Source organism: Seriola lalandi, unplaced genomic scaffold (assembly GCF_002814215.2).
Source record: "Seriola lalandi dorsalis isolate HSWRI2012SDOR001 ecotype SW California unplaced genomic scaffold, Sedor1 jcf7180002054336, whole genome shotgun sequence".
Lineage (NCBI taxonomy): Eukaryota > Metazoa > Chordata > Actinopteri > Carangiformes > Carangidae > Seriola > Seriola lalandi.
The window spans coordinates 714,434-729,715 of NW_019524889.1; the positions used below are offsets into that span (position 1 = coordinate 714,434).

Genomic DNA, 15,282 nt, shown 5'->3' on the forward strand with positions numbered 1-15,282 from the left:
TCCTCTAACATTTAGCTGATGAAATACATGGTAATTAAAAGAGATATAATAAAAATTAAAAGGTAATTTAAGACAGTCACAAATCATTTAGTAGTGCTGTATTAGTACTATGACACAGGCAGCTTTTTCTATTGTTACAGGCCGTTAGTTTAGGGGAGGCTACTGTATTGATTCCATTAAATATGAGCATATTCAAGTATATAGTTAAGTTACTTTCATGTAGTACAAGTATAGAAAAGTGAAATTTAGATTTAAAAAGTCTTCTGCTTCTGATTCCTAATGAGCTGAATGCTGTCACTTCAGCTGTGTGCCTAGACTGAGGAAAGAACAGAAAAAGAGAAAAGTGCCTAATTAGAATATACTGCATTTCCCCAGTATTCTTTTCTTGCCACGAGTTAACTCATAAAGGGACAATTCTCAGAAAACCACGCTGACACCTCTGCACAGGTCTAACACGATGCAGAGGAAACAACAAAACCCAGAGTTCACTTTACCAGAAATCTTGACACAAAAAGCGAGCAATGCAACTTGACAGGATGACTCGTGAGCTTGAAACGCAACACAAGGACACACAAATTGAGGAGCAGTGACTTTTGGCTTGAGTAAGTGGTAAGCACATTAACAGTTCATTTTTTAAATTTTTAGTTGCTGTTTACCAGGCTTTCTTAATCTGTCTCACCTCCTACACGTGTAAACACAGTGTGTGTGTGTGTGTGTGTGTGTGTGTGTATGTGTGTATAAACAATGTCAGCCACGGAAGTGAGGGTCGGCATGGGTGGTTCTGCATGTTGCTAGTCAGAGAGTAAAGGTTGGCGATGTGGTTTAAAAGAGAGCAGGTTAATATGATTATGGTCAGAATAGGAAGAAGGTTGTGATATTCATAGACAGACGAGCATTTTCTCTAAGCATCAGCTGACAGCTGTCAGAAAATAGTTTTTAAGTTTGTAATAGCAGCAGTTTGTTACAGTAGCCTCTCAAACATTACTCACTAAATGATGATTGTATCTGAAAAGTTTAGCTTAAAGGGCAGGAAAGTTCAGTTATATCTCTGAATTCCCCCACATTTACACATGAAGGTTTTTCAAGTTATTTCCTATTATTTGAGGGTTTAGAGCGTAGGATAAGGAGTTCAGTCATTGTATCAATCATACCAAGGAGGAGAAACATTTTATCTCTGCTTTTGTATTTTGAAGATTTATAAATGGAAGTTTTTTACAAACACTTAGAAGAAATGAAGGGAAGATCCAGTACAAGACCATAAGAAAACTGAATCAGGATTCAAAGGATGTCACTGTTGATAAATTAAGTAAGTAGTAAATGTATCTTTAGCTTTGAATATAAGCCACTTTGACTTCATGTTAAGAAGATATTACAATAGATCTTAATTGAGAAATTCAATTTAAAATCAAGAATTTGCTCGAATACAAGGTGGCTCTATATATCTAGTAATGCGACTGGAAAGGTTTTTGACAAGAGAAGCTAAATTAACCAATAAAGGGAGTTTGAGACCGATGGAGGATTCTTTTGTTATGTGTTGTTGTCACTCTTTAATTTATTGATGGATGTTGATTTAATGATTCGTGAAGTTTGGGTGGTTACTTTAGAAGAGCAGACTTATACAACATTTATATCAGATCATCTAATAGACCACATTTATAGTATTGGGGGAACTCCCAACCTGCCCACCAGACAAGACAGTGCTTGTCTTCATATGGTTTTATTTGGGAATGTCTTCATTTAGCTTGGACTTTATCAGGAACTGGAATAAGTCACTTTTGCACAATTAACAAAAAAGCTTTACCCCAATTTTGAAAAGAAGGTCAAATTGTAGGATATGGAAAACATAAATGTAATATAATCGTCATTATAACTTGTGTGTAATTTATATAATTAATTTTTTGATGTTTGACTTCTAGTGATTTTAATGAGGATAATTCATCTATTTATTTAATTGTTTAGTTTAGTTTAGTAGTTTAGTTATTCAAAGTTTAGTTGATGGTATTGTGTCACTTGACTCTAACTTTTCCCTCTTTACATCAAAGCCCGCAATAGAAATAGGTTTTGGACTTTATTTTGTTGTTCTTGATATGTTTTACTACTGTGTTAAACTAAAGTAATCCCCTGCTGTTCCCTCTCTCACAGCAGTATGAACATGTCTGACTACGTGACGGATGACTATGATAATTATACCACCTGTGAGCAGGATCCAATTCCAGAGCTGCCTGATGGATCCATGGTCTTGCAGGTTCTTTACTGCGTGCTGTTTGGTCTAGGGCTGCTAGGTATGTTCAAAAATGACTGAATCTTAAAGAAAAAAAGGAAATATGTATCACTGTCTTCACACATTTGAATGCACATTTGCATTTCAGGCATTGAGCTGAAAGTGATTCATGCAACAGTTAGATATGTGCAATAGTTCTGTTTTTCGATTTGTCACTGGAAATAATAAAAAACCCCAAATAATAACTAATAATTTATTTCACAGGTAACATCACAGTTCTCTGGGTTCTCCTCCGATACATAAAGCTGAGAAGTATGACGGATGTATGCCTCCTCAACCTGGCCATGTCTGACCTTCTACTGGCTGCATCTCTGCCACTCTGGGCCTACAATCACCAGAACCTTGTATCATGCAAACTGATGACAGGGGTCTATCAGGTGAACAGACTTTGGGTACTTACTATTTAGAAAGCAGAATTCATAAACAGGTGCAGATTACTAATTATCCATTAAAAACACTTCCTTTACATTTACACTATGATGTTTTATATGTGGTATTTTTGTTAAGCTATGAAAAGTCAGTGAGTTCACAAAACATGAATACAAAGATGTGCGAGTAATTCTCCTTTCTTCTTTGTGAGGGATTACTGCCAATAATATGTATTTACTGCAAGGTTCAAATTTGAATAAATGTTACTGCAAATACAGTATAACAAGGCTGTTTATGTATTTCTACTGTATGTAACACTACATGTTTTCTATGATATGGCAGTTGTCCTCAGATATTGTGTAAAACAGCTGCTGTTTTTCATCGGCTGCATGAAGAACATCACTGAGGCCAGGAAAGCTTGACAAATGTCACTTTAAGTTACATCCTGCTCTGACTTTGCTTCCTCCTCTGCTTCTCCGAACAGTTGGGTTTCTACAGCGGAACTTTGTTCGTGACCTTGATGAGTGTGGACCGCTACATGGCCATCGTCCATGCTGTATCAGCCATGCGAGCCAGGACACTTCGCTATGGGATCATAGCTAGCGCCATAATCTGGGCTATAGCTGTCATCATGGCAATCCCCCAGGTGATTTTTGCATCCTTGGAGATGGATGATGAAGACTTCCAGTGCCAACCGCTGTACCCAGAGGAAAGGCAGCTGTTTTGGAAGTTGCAGCGAAACTTCAGTGAGAACACAGTCGGCCTTTTTGTGTGCCTCCCCATCATGGTTTTCTGCTATGTGAAAATCCTCATTGTGCTGTCCAAGGCCAGGAACTCCAAAAGGGACAAAGCTATAAAGCTGATATTTACCATAGTATGTGTATTTGTGGTTTGCTGGGTCCCCTACAATGTCATGATTTTCCTTCAGACACTGCAGCTGTTTGAAGTCCTGGACACCTGCGTGGCTTCAAAAACCATCAGCTCTGCCATGGGCTTTGCTGAGATCATCGCACTGTCTCACTGCTGTGTAAATCCAGTCATCTATGCATTTGTAGGGGAGAAGTTTAGGAAGTCACTGGGCAAAGCGCTGGCTAGATACCTCTGCTGGAGTTACCAGAGCAGAGGGCCTTTCAGCCACAGAGACACCACAGAGAAAGAGACTTCCAATACACCTGTAAGATCAGATTACTAAAAAATTGTAACACTTGGTTTCTGTGTGCTGGTGGTTGGTGGATGTGTGCTTGCAATGTTTTTTTTTTTCTCACTGAAATACAGAGACTGCAAAGATGGCAGTGTGTGTTATGCGGGTAGGTGTTGCTTCTAAGAAGTGTAAAATGGCACTCGGGCTATTCGCAGTAATGTGAATGTGTATAGAATTTGATGAATCATATATTCAAATCATGTAATACTCAGTATATTTGTGACTTGTAAAACTATATTGTTTTTGTAGAGATAAATAAAGAAAATAAAACTTGACTGTTCTTTCCTTATTCTGTTTATAGCAGAAGAAAAAGAAACTTTCAGTCCTTTGATCTGTGCGTTTAAAGCATTGCTCTGGTGTGCGTGTGCTCAAGTTAGTGTGTGCCTTATTGAAGCAAAATGTCACAAGCTAAGCCTCTTCACATAGCAGTGCATTGGCACCCATGACCTTAAGGGGACTAAAACATTTCAGGCAGTCATTCTGGGTAATTATTTGACAAGAACCATACAGAGCAGAATCCCTGTGTCATATAACAATAACTTACTGACTAACGCGCCAGTGATTGTTCATCTGGGCCGTCAATTCGGCTCCCCGACTGAATCAAAATGATGCATGAAAATGTTAAGATCTGTTAAATGCAACAGTCATATCTCAGTTTACCCTTCAGATATTAGTCAGAACCTTTCCCTACACAGAGAAAGTAATTTGCTTTCTATACACTGTTGCTGTTCTGAGACAAATGTTAGTCTAAACTGCATTGATGGCTATGTCAGCAGTATCACTTCTTCCATGCAATGTAAGCACAATCTGCACAAAGAGCCCTGCAAGCTTCCAGTTGTGCCTGCAGATGTTTTTAACTTGCATATTCAAAACTTTACATGTAGGGACTTGTGGTTCATAGTACCCGCAGACACTGTGGGCCCTCATGTGATCACTTCTCGAATTCTCAGGAAGTATGAAACCATATTTCTGTCAAATGCAAAGCCACAAGCCCCCCCAAATTACTTTGGTTAGGGGATGGGAGTTCTTTTGAAAAGGTTTGCACACCTCGCACATCTTCTTGTTCATGGTAAGTAAACCATTTGTCACTTCACCTGTATCGTTCATAATCAAACTAGATGTACAGCTGATCGTTTGATTGTTTGATTTGGCCGACCACCTCAGCATCTTGTCATCCAGAATCCACCAAGATCAGCTATCTACTAGCCAGTGCTTGCAGGTAAAGTTTTTGTTTTTTCCTTTTTTTCCACTTCCATATGCACAATGTTTTTACGTAACATACATGTGTGTATATTGTATATACATTACACTGCTGCATACTGCATAACTGGCAGCTTGTAACAATACAAACACATTAACATTTTAACTACTGCTACTTCAACTACTGCTAATGCAAACAGAATGGTCAGCAATGATTAGGTGTACAATTGTTATAACACGCTAACTTAGCTCTAGCTCTGAGTCATTGTACCTGTGAAGTCATAATCAGTCATTATCAAATACAAAAAGAGGCTCAGTTGTGGTTATGAGGTTAATACACAATACAATTCAATGATAAGAAGTCAGCGGACTGGGACAGAGTGTTCTACACTTTATCCTACTGATGATTTTTAAAGACACTGATGATTACATGTAATAATTATTATATGTTTTTAAAGGAGCTTGTTAAGAAAGAAGGAAAAGACCTCTGTTAAGTTTCCAGTATCTGGATAGTTTTAAGTATTTGGATTATATTACTCACAGGTTCAAGTCCTTTGCTCCATCTTACTGTCTTACTATGGGTCTATGGGGAAAAAGTCTCATCCCATTGCATAATGTATTTTATTTGTCAAAAACTGTTTTTTAGAAAAAAAATATTCATGATATCTTGGTTATTAGTCAGTTCTACAACCAATGAAAAATTATCTCTTTCTTTCACAACTCACAAACGCATTTGATGGACAGCAACAGTACTGAGACAACCATCTATGGTCATAAAATAGCTTCCCCATTCTTTACTTCATGAAATTGTCCAGTAACAGTAGTAATTCTACCTAGCTCCAGACTATAGCTGAAAATAAAAAAAAAATTGCTTAAAGCAGTGGGATGACCCAACATCATATCATCATCATCCATCATCAGTGAACCCTTTATCCAGAGTCATCTACTGAATACAGTTTCAAACTCTTCAACACTGAACAGTATCAGCTTAGTACATCATCTGATAACTTTTAAACATGTTCAAATTTGAAAAGACAGACTGTTTCAGTCTGAAACAGACGCTCAGAACGCCCAGATCTCAGCCAAAACCAATGAAATATAAAATAAAAATACACCAGCTTTCAGAGGAAAAAAAAAATGATTCATAGTAAGTGATCAGGATCTACCCAAAATTGAATGGGTTCCTACTTCCCCCAAGTTCAGTGCAAATCTATTCAGTGCTTTTTGTGTAATCCTGCTGACAAATAAAAAAACATGGGTGAAGACATAATGTCCTTATAAGCAACCTGCAGGTTTCTTCCGCTGTGGCCACTGTGCAGAATGTTTTTACTCTTTGGAGACCAAGTACACCATAAACGCCTTCATGTGCTGCACCGGTGATGCTGTGTGTGCACTGAAACGTCATTGTGGTTTGGTAAATGCTGGCCAAACTAAACCAGCTTCAGCTACTTGGTAATGTGTCCACAAAACTGCATGTACACAAACATTGTCTATGCAACTGCAAAACTTTATGTACAGGCTAACCAGGCCTCTGCAGTCATTAAAATTGCTATAAATTGAAGTGATGGCAATCAACATCACAGAGAGGCATATTGCTTAATAACAATGTTGAGCCTCTGGCCTTGATGAAAAACTTTTGCTACTACTGACTCTTGATGAAACTTTTAGATATTTATGTCTGGTGTGCAATTATACTAAACTTATACATACTGTACTACAACACTTTAATATGAATTTGTCTCCACCATTTTAATAAAAACCTAAAAAACCTCATAAGAAACTTTAAGCACTTTAAGCTGCATCAAAGTTGCAGGGAAAAAACTGGACAAGAGTGTGCACAGCTGTTTCCCTTTTTATAAAATAGGTCATATGATCACATTTTTTATATTCCCTGACAGCTGATCATGGCTACAACTGTCTCTACTGTCACTGATTTGAGCAGCAGTGAAAATCCACCTACAACTGAATCAGGGTAAGATTAAAACTACAGTTGACACACATACTTCCACTAATTTGTTCATTATGTTGCTAAGATTCCACTCTTCTGTCTCTTTGTAAATCTCTGAGCTTTTCAGTCCAGTATTTCAGTGTTTTTTGCCATAACATCTATTTTGCTGACATGTTCTCCTGAATTGGGCTGCAAGATGACAACTGCATTAATCTTGCTGTGTTACATTTGTTTGACAGTGCAGCTTATCATGGTGAAAAGGTTTTATTTTGAAGGTTTAATGGAGCTTCCCACAGCTGCAGTATGGAAAGCCAAGTCTCACTTTCCCTGCCGATCAATGTTTATAAGTGCCGTTGTGCACACCGCTCCATGATCCTGCTTAGTATGACCTCTGATTAGTATGCATGCGATTGCTATGCTGTACGGTGACTTCACAATGCAACTACAGTGTCAGTGTGTGTCTGTTTACACCGGTAAAATATAAAGAAATAAAGTTGCAATGTATTTTCTCAATTTATTAATGGACACTCCTCCTACTCCTCCCACATCCCATGATCCTTTGTGCCAGTAAACATATTCTTCAGAATGGCTCTTTCAAACAGCAGCTCTTCCTACAGTTTTCTCTTCACAATTCATATTTATTGTAGTAAACGCTGTAGTTTTTGTCATTTAACTAGAAATTTAAACTCCTACTATTAATGTTATTGACAGACCTTATTTTTTCATGTATCAAAAAGTTATGGTGACCTGCATTTGAATGAGTTTTCTTAAATTGCTATGCATTAAGCTCTCAGGGCTTATGCTCTGTTTAGTAAGACTGAAGAAGATCCAATAAAAATCTGAAATACTGAATACCGGGGATTTCCAAATAATAATTTTTTCTTTGTCGGTTTTGATTTTTCTACCCAGCACTACTATATCATGCATGAAGCTCTCAGGGCCACCGTACACATGTAAAAGAGGTGGACAAAGTACACAGCTCTGTTACTTGAGTCAAAGTATGGATCCTCCTGGTCAAATATTGCTCAAATACAAGTGAAAGTTGTTCAGTTGAATTTTTAGTCAAGTTAAAGTACAGCCGTGGCCAAAAGTTTTGAGAATGACACAAATATTAATTTTCACAAATACTGCTGCCTCAGTTTTTATGATGGCAATTTGCATATACTCCAGAATGTTATGAAGAGTGATCAGATGAATTGCAATTAATTGCAAAGTCCCTCTTTGCCATGAAAATGAACTTAATCCCAAAAAAAACATTTCCACTGCATTTCAGCCCTGCCACAAAAGGACCAGCTGACATCATGTCAGTGATTCTCTCGTAAACACAGGTGAGAGTGTTGACAAGGACAAGGCTGGAGATCACTCTGTCATGCTGATTGAGTTAGAATAACAGACTGGAAGCTTTAAAAGGAGGGTGGTGCTTGAAATCATTGTTCTTCCTCTGTTAACCATGGTTACCTGCAAGGAAACACGTGCAGTCATCATTGCTTTACACGAAAAGGACCTCACAGGCAAGGGTATTGCTGCTAGTAAGATTGCACCTAAATCAACCATTTATCGGATCATCAAGAACTTCAAGGAGAGAGGTTCAATTGTTGTGAAGACGGCTTCAGGGTGCCGAAGAAAGTCCAGCAAGCACCAGAACCATCACCAAAAGTTGATTCAGCTGTGGGATCGGGGCACCACCAGTGCAGAGCTTGCTGAGAATTGGCAGCAGGCAGGTGTGAGTGCATCGGTACGCACAGTGAGGCGAAGACTTTTGGAGGATGGCGTGGTGTCAAGAAGGGCAGCAAAGAAGCCACTTCTCTCCAGTAAAAACATCAGGGACAGACTGATATTCTGGAAAAGGTACAGGAATTGGACTGCTGAGGACTGGGGTAAAATCATTTTCTCTGATGAATCCCCTTTCCAACTGTTTGGTGCATCCGGAAAAAAGCTTGTCCGGAGAAGAAAAGGTGAGCACCACCATCAGTCCTGTGTCATGCCAACAGTAAAGCATCCTGATACCATCCATGTGTGGGGTTGCTTCTCAGCCAAGGGAGTGGGCTCACTCACAATTCTGCCTAAGAACACAGCCATGATTAAAGAATGGTACCAAAACATCCTCCGAGAGCAACTTCTCCCAACCATCCAAGAACAGTTCGGTGACAAACAATGCCTTTTCCAGCACGATGGAGCACCTTGCTCTAAGGCAAAAGTGATAACTGAATTTCTTGGGGAACAAAACATCAAAATTATAGGTCCATGGCCAGGAAACTCCCCAGACCTCAATCCCATTGAGAACTTGTGGTCAATCTTTAAGAGGCGGGTGGACAAACAAAAACCCACAAATTCTGACAAACTCCAAGCATTGATTATGCAAGAATGGGCTGCCATCAGTCAGGATGTGGCCCAGAAGTTGATTGACAGCATGCCAGGGCGAATTGCAGAGGTCTTGAAAAACACTGCAAATATTGATTCTTTCCATAAACTTAGTGTATTTTTCAATAAAAGTCTTTGACACTTATGAAATGCTTGTAATTATACTTCAGTATACCATAGTAACATCTGACAAAAAGATCTAAAAACACTGAAGCAGCAAACTTTGTGACAACCAATACTTGTGTCATTCTCAAAACTTTTGGCCACGCCTGTACTGGAGTACTTGATTTTAAAAATACTTAAGTATTCAAAAGTAATTCTTTTATCACCACATTGTTGTATTGTGGCACATTTACAGAACCTAATGACTCTGAAACAACCTACCGACTGGCTGTAGAACCTGTAGAATAAAGAGCTGGTAGAATACGATACATTGATATGGACATAAGTCATTGAACCAAACACAGCATAAAACTGCAGCATCTACAAGCTGTCTGTTTAAAGTTTATCTGGAATTAAACAAAATCTCAACATGCCTTCTCAAGTTGGATGGTGAATTTTTTTTAGGCAGTGATGAAATTTGGTCGTGGTAAAAACAGCAAACATTTAAAACAAAAGGAAGCGTTCTTTATTTAAAAATGTCAAACATGTACTTAAGATAAGACCATGATGCTTTGGTGAAGAATATTCAGCCGCATCTTTATCTAACCTAGGACACTGACAAGTCCAAACTGAGCTGTTCAAACATGCAGCACAACATAACTGACAGTGTTGGAGTTGACTGCGATTGTCTATCACACTGACTAAAGGCTCGGCTTCAAAGTAATGAGCACTTCATAGAAATATAGTGGAGTCAAAGGTATATTTCTTTAAAAAAAAAAAAAAAACTCAAGTAAAGAACAGATACTTGAAAAAAATATACTTAAGTAAAGTACTCGAGTAAATGTACTTCATTTCTGCACAGTAAGACCTACTGCTTAAAACTTAATGCTCTGCAGTACCTTACATCTGGAATTAAAGACCACAAGGATTTTCAGTTATGTTCAAGAAGTACATTTTGCATCCCATCAATAAATGTCTTCATTTACTGATCACAAAGGTTGTCTAGTTATTAAGGACAAATGAAGATTAAGTTTCAACATTGACAGTATTTGACACAGGTATAGTTACACATACATGGATGGCCATTATGAAAATATAACTGTATTGCTTTAAAACTCCCTCAGCTAGTATATTTTTTTATGCACCTGAATATGTATTGCTTTCCTTCGGCATATATCTGTCCACGTTGTTGCAAGTAATATCTCAGTAAGACTGTCAGAAGTCGTCCAGTAACAGCCAAGTGCAGTCATTACAGCTTTTCCAACCCATATTCACTGTGGAGCTGGATGTTAGTCAGCTGCTCTTTTCAAGCAGCTCCTATATTATGTCATAACAGGAGTGTAGTAGGAGTGTCCATTAATGAAGCTGTGTCAAAAAAAAACAACAACTTTGTTTTATATTCTACTGGCATAAAACAGACAGGCATCGTAGACGTCGTACAGGACGCCGTTCACATCCTCCAGTGCATTGTGCAGCGTTCACAAACACTGATCAGAGATCGCCCCATTTGCACTGGTGTTTAGAAACATTGAACAATGAATAATGACCTTATCAGCTTTCCATACTATGGTGCACAGAAGTATAGATTTTGTCATATATATTTAGCAAGATTTATGAAGATCCAATAAAAATGATCTGTAATACTTAATTCATGTATCTTTTTTCTTTGTTGGTTTTGATTTTTATACCCAGCTCTTCTATATCACTTTCCACTGAGTACTATTATTATGACATTGATGAAGACTTCGGGATGTGTGTGTATGAGCGTCATGGGGCCAGATTTCTTCCAGCCCTCTACACCATCTTCTTCCTCCTGGGCTTTCTTGGAAACTCTCTGGTCATCTGGGTCATCGCCTGTGGGGTGCGACTCCGCAGTATGACTGACGTGTGCCTTCTAAACTTAGCCATCGCTGACCTTCTCTTGGTGTGTTCCCTTCCCTTCCTAGCCCACCAAGCCAGGGACCAGTGGCAGTTTGGGGATGCTATGTGCAAGGTGGTCCTAGGCATTTATCATATTGTTTTTTATTGTGGGATATTTTTCATCAGTCTAATGAGCATTGACCGGTACTTGGCTATAGTTCATGCTGTTTACGCTATGAGAGCACGGACACGGTCCTTTGGACTGATTGCAGCTGCTGTTACATGGGTGGCTGGATTTTTGGCTTCTTTCCCTGACCTGATCTTTCTCAAACAGCAGACTAGTAGTAATGCATCTCAGTTCTGCTTCCCTGCATCTCCCAACTTTGATTTGAACGATAACAGTTCTTTCAACCCCCACTTCTGGGCGGTCTTTAGCCTTTTTAAAATGAACATTTTGGGTCTATTTGTCCCTGTTTTCATCATGGGTTTCTGCTACTCACAGATTGTCTGGAGACTGCTGTACAGCCAGTCATCCAAGAAACAGGCCATCCGTTTAGTTTTAATAGTGGTAGCTGTTTTCTTCTGCTGCTGGGTCCCCTACAATGTTGCATCGTTCTTCAAAGCACTGGAACTACTGCAAATCTATACAAAATGTGAAAGCAGCAAAGTCATCAGATTGACTTTACAAGTGACAGAGGCTATTGCCTACTCTCACAGCTGCCTTAACCCTATCCTGTATGTGTTTGTTGGGGAGAAGTTCAGGAGGCACCTGCTGAGGTTGATAAACAGGACTCCCTGCAGACTGTGTCAGGTGATCAAGGCCTGCTTACCTCAGGACAGGATACTCGGGTCAGTCTACTCACAAACCACCAGCCTGGATGAGAGAAACAGTGCTGTGATTAGTGCGGTGTAATATACGTTTTCCTGTTACTTCTATCTTCATCATCTTCACAATGACAGCATCGCTTGTGAAGTCAAAAGAAGTCTGACTAATATTCACTTTTTGTAGGCTATTATATATAGAAGGAAATGTGGTATATGGAAATGAGTACACTTTGCGGTCATTGTTATAGGTCTAAACATGTAGCCAATACACCGACCAAATTAAAAAAAACTCTTCTCATCTAAAATGTGCATTATAGGCTACGTCACAGCCTGTTACCTCTTTAATTTCCTATAGCTAATGAAGTCTTGGAAGAAAACAATATAATAGTGCATGGACAGATTTATTTTCCTTTTTTTTTTTTTCTGGCCAAGATTGTTCTTTAGAAAGTAAAGGTTGCAGACACCTGGGTTAAAGAAGTAGGAATTAGTCAGTGGTGGATCTTTAACAATACAGGAAAGTAAATATGACTGTGTATCAGTTTTTTGGACACAAGTCTGATCTTATGGTCTTATGATGTTGTAAATAGAATGTAAGCACAGTAAGTATGTACATTTACATATTTTTATATAATATTATAAGTTCCGTGGAATACATACGAATGTATAATGGAATTGTACTGTAAATATAGTTTAGAATACTTGACAGTCTTTGTTGAATAAAGGAGGAAACAGATTGGATCTGCAACAAAAAAAACAAGCCAGAGTCTAATCAATTTAGATACTGACTATTACCTTGCATTCAGTTAAGGGGAAATGGCATGCTGAAAGTGAAACAAATATTATAATATTATACTTTTATTTACACGTAATGACCACTCTCACATATACTTCAGTTTTGTGTGTACCAAAACTGTTGCAGAGCAAAAAGTCCCTGATGCATCTGGCAATGTTAGTATTGCAAATTTCAAAGCATCTGCTGCAGCAGGTTTGCACTTAACCTCAACCTACAGAAAACCACCACCTGAAAGGGGAAGTGCGTAAGCTGTCAGCTAAACCTTTGCAGTCATTGCTGAACTTTAGGTTAGTTACTCTACTTGTGTTTTTCACATTTAATGAAGATATTGATAGATATCCTGACATTTAGAGCCAAGTGGGTCAAGGTCCATAAACACCAGATCTTACATTTTTCATAATGCAGTCCCCTCCCTGACCCATGTCTTTAAAAGCCCATTTTGTAATCCAGGCTTCCTGTCATTAAAACGTAACACCTCAAAGCCCATGCTGAGACATCATTATGATATCATCACGTTGTATTCAACTAAGCTCATTTAGAAGGGTGTGCGGTAGTCGAGTAGCTGTGATGTATAAGCCTACCATTTAACCACAACATCCCCATTTCTGTCCCTGCATTTCCTGTCTGTAGCTTTACTTTTGCTTTGAGAGGACACTCTGCTATTGGCCTTGACTGATAAAACAACTGATGTGTCAAATCAATGGAGACCCCCTTTAACAGCATGTGTTTGAGGCAGGGTTTTCATTCTCAGAAATAAACTATGATACACACATGCTGAAAATAGAGTGAAGAGTGTTATTACCAATAATAAAAACCTGAGTTAGTCTGCAGAGCAACTGAGTATAAGTCACCTCATACTACTGAACACTGCTATTACTCAGTACTTTTTGACAGTTTTTATTTCCCTCACAGAATAACTGTGCAGTAAGGTAAAGTACGGTAAAGCAGCATGTTTTCTTGGTTGAAGTATTTTCAATTATCTTTTACTGAATTACATCATATGGAATTTCCATCATCTGTATCATGGTGTGTCTCATGAGATATTATTTTGTACAATGTTTTTGTTTCCATTTTAGTTTATTCTATTCTGAACAGAAGCATATTGTGAGAATTTTCTGTTTATGTGTTTGTCACAGCAACCATGAATGTCCCAAAACAAGCAGATATTTTTTTAATGTTGATGTCATGTTAAATATGTATGTACCATAATTCCCTTCTTCAATAAAACTGTATTATGGAAATAGTCCAAAAGTTCAATCAAGTCTGTTTTTTTTGTTTGTTTGTTTGTTTTTCTCTCTATGCTGAAATGTTCCGGTTGTATTTCTTCCCTTCTCCTTATACTTTTGCCCCTTTGGAACTTGGTCATCTTGGTTTTTCTTGACACGGCCATGAGTGAGAAAGGAGCAGTGATCATCGTCTTATGACACCCACTTCTGGGAAATCTTGTGACCTGCCTCATTTTTGCGTATGTGCTTGTGATGGCTCAACATCAAAAGATGAACTGAGACAGACTGTGAACCTGGAGTAATTTCTCCCTCAAACAGCACATGTGCAAACATTCGTGTCCTGGGGCCTGTTAGTAAAAGACGTTATCTTAGCAGAAGGAGTCCTCTTAAATAGCAGCAAAAGTTGCTAAGTAGGAGTTTCCTCTTAAGAGCTATTATCAAAGCTGCTGACAATAATTTGCATTGAAATGCTGAGAAGCAGAGAGGAGGGGCTGACCCTGCTAAGACTGAAATCATGTTTCACGAGCAGTTTTGCCGAGGAACTAGTCACATGTAAGGGGATTACACAATTGAATTACAGAACGAATGTAACTGTAATCTGTTGCAGTTATTGAGAAAAAAATTTTAATTAAACTACAGTTATCAAAATGTTGGTGATCACATCAATGTATTCTTTTCTGTAAAAATTGCTAACTACATTTTAACAGTGTAATTAGTAATCAGTAACCTATTACATTTCAGAAGTAACTTTCCCGACACTGTTCACTGGTAAAGCACCATGTCCAGTGATTGATGTTTAAAGTTGCGCTGACAACAAAAGTTATGTTTAGAAGTCACATGTTGAGCACATGCTCATTTACAGTAACAAATGTATTATGAATCCAGCATTGTTTACATCCATGGTTACTACTGCGCAGTCTACTTCTTCTTTCCTGCCTGTGCTGGTGCTCTGCTGCACATCTTGGCTGCCACCTGCTGAGCAGTGGAATGTGAGTAATAAATAAGGATCCAACAGCTCCATAAACTGCCAGAGCTCTAAAACGCAACAGGGACCCTGTATTATACAGGAGTGCCACAAACAAAATCAGACCTTAGATGTAATTTCAAATATTTGAG

The 15,282-nt window shown here is 38.4% G+C and overlaps 2 protein-coding genes across 6 annotated transcripts; both read left to right on the forward strand.

Moving 5' to 3' along the window:
* The first annotated feature begins 447 nt into the window (after positions 1-447).
* Positions 448-4,126, forward strand: LOC111655922 (C-C chemokine receptor type 2). Of its 4 annotated transcripts, none has more exons than XM_023407479.2 (4): positions 448-602; positions 2,143-2,282; positions 2,486-2,658; positions 3,135-4,126. In XM_023407479.2, exons 2-4 carry the CDS (start codon positions 2,147-2,149, stop codon positions 3,840-3,842), a joined length of 1,017 nt encoding a protein of 338 aa, XP_023263247.1. In that variant the 5' UTR covers positions 448-602; positions 2,143-2,146; the 3' UTR covers positions 3,843-4,126. The 4 variants fall into 4 exon arrangements, with proteins under 4 accessions (XP_023263247.1, XP_087030430.1, XP_087030428.1 ...); XM_087174304.1 differs by having other exon boundaries at positions 459-602; positions 2,146-2,282; XM_087174302.1 differs by having other exon boundaries at positions 473-609.
* A 645-nt stretch (positions 4,127-4,771) lies between these two features.
* On the forward strand, positions 4,772-14,197 carry ccr8.2 (chemokine (C-C motif) receptor 8.2). Of its 2 annotated transcripts, XM_023407484.2 has the most exons (4): positions 4,772-4,920; positions 5,016-5,070; positions 6,950-7,023; positions 11,155-14,197. In XM_023407484.2, the coding sequence occupies exons 3-4, from the start codon at positions 6,956-6,958 to the stop codon at positions 12,233-12,235; spliced, it is 1,149 nt and encodes a 382-aa protein (XP_023263252.1). In that variant the 5' UTR covers positions 4,772-4,920; positions 5,016-5,070; positions 6,950-6,955; the 3' UTR covers positions 12,236-14,197. The 2 variants fall into 2 exon arrangements, with proteins under 2 accessions (XP_023263252.1, XP_087030431.1); XM_087174305.1 differs by lacking the exon at positions 4,772-4,920 and having other exon boundaries at positions 4,932-5,070.
* The last annotated feature ends 1,085 nt before the right edge of the window (positions 14,198-15,282 follow it).